At 57.9% G+C, this 1,362-nt stretch overlaps 1 protein-coding gene across 1 annotated transcript; it reads left to right on the forward strand.

The window, feature by feature from the left end:
- Positions 1-592: 592 nt before the first annotated feature.
- Positions 593-1,324, forward strand: LOC104495293 (neurexophilin-1-like; the record flags this gene model as incomplete). Its single annotated transcript, XM_010138244.1, has 1 exon — positions 593-1,324. A coding segment is annotated over one exon (732 nt), but the record flags the coding sequence as incomplete, so codon positions are not given.
- Positions 1,325-1,362: the final 38 nt, after the last annotated feature.

Raw genomic sequence — 1,362 nt, forward strand, 5'->3', positions numbered from 1 at the left:
GCCGTTAGAGGTGAAGGGCATCTCCCCGGGGTGAGAACTCACCCCGGCGCTTCGCCTGTCCCTCGTGCTGCCCCACTGCTCCCAGCTCCGTCTCCCCACCAGACCATGGCACAGTCTGGAGGGTTCCAGAGGGACGCATGGAGGTCGGTAGAGGGTTCCGTGGGACAAGTTGTCCATGTGAGACCGGTGCGAAGGCCATGAGGTGGGCACCCTCACCTCAGGTGTGCATCCTCCCCCCCAGCACCCATTCCCCGGTACCTGCAGAGACCCCCTGGGTGCAAGTGCTCTGCCCGGAGAGGTGCCACTGCCAGGTGGCACCAGCAACGAGCAAAACGCTCCTGTCCTGGTTCCTTTCACCCATTCCCAGAGCAACCACGAGAGGAGAACAAGAGCTGGGGAATATTGCTGCCAGAAGGCAGAAGTACAGAGAGAAGTAGAGAGGCAAGAGAAAAGGGAAACAAGGAAAGCGAGGATGGGAAAGAGGATGGTTGGGTCATTGCTGGAGAAGTGGGGTGACTCTGGAGAGCGAGACTGGGCAAGGGGGGCAGGCACCCATCACCCATCCCTCACTCTCCACCATCGCTCTGTTCAGGTGATCCATGGCCAAGAAGAACCAGGGAAAGGAGCAGAGCAACGTGAACCCTCGAGCCAGGAGAGAGCTCAAGTGCCAAAGACGAGAGGGCTGCTCTCTCCAAAGTCCCTGTTACCTCCAACCTTACTGCAGAACGTGACCCTCCCGGGGCTGGTGAGCCGCTCCCAGGAGTTATGGGATAGCCTGGACAACGCGTCTGAGCAGGACCACGCTCCACGCCCCAGAGGCCAGAGGGACTTGGGGCCAGCCTCAGGCAAGCTGAAAAAGATTTTTGGCTGGGGAGATTTCTATTCTAATATCAAGACAGTGAAGTTGAACCTCCTGATCACCGGAAAGGTGGTTGATCACGGCAACGGCACCGTCAATGTCTTCTTCCGACACAACTCTACCGGGCAAGGGAACATCTCCGTCAGCCTCGTCCCCCCCACCAAGGCAGTGGAGTTCGACCTGGAGCAACAGATCTTCATCGAGGCCAAAGAATCCAAAATCTTCAACTGCCGCGTGGAGTACGAGAAAGTGGATCGTGCCAAGAAGACCACGCTCTGCACTTACGACCCATCCAAGACCTGCTACCACGAACACACCCAAAGTCACGTCTCCTGGGTCTGCTCGAAGCCCTTCAAGGTCATCTGCATCTACATCACCTTCTACAGCATAGACTACAGGCTGGTGCAGAAAGTGTGTCCCGACTACAACTACCACAGCGACGTCCCCTACTACCCCTCGGGATGACGCGCTCTGCCTGTCGTGGGATGCTCTGGTGATGAGCG

The sequence above is a fragment of the Buceros rhinoceros genome, unplaced genomic scaffold (assembly GCF_000710305.1).
Source record: "Buceros rhinoceros silvestris isolate BGI_N320 unplaced genomic scaffold, ASM71030v1 scaffold39546, whole genome shotgun sequence".
Lineage (NCBI taxonomy): Eukaryota > Metazoa > Chordata > Aves > Bucerotiformes > Bucerotidae > Buceros > Buceros rhinoceros.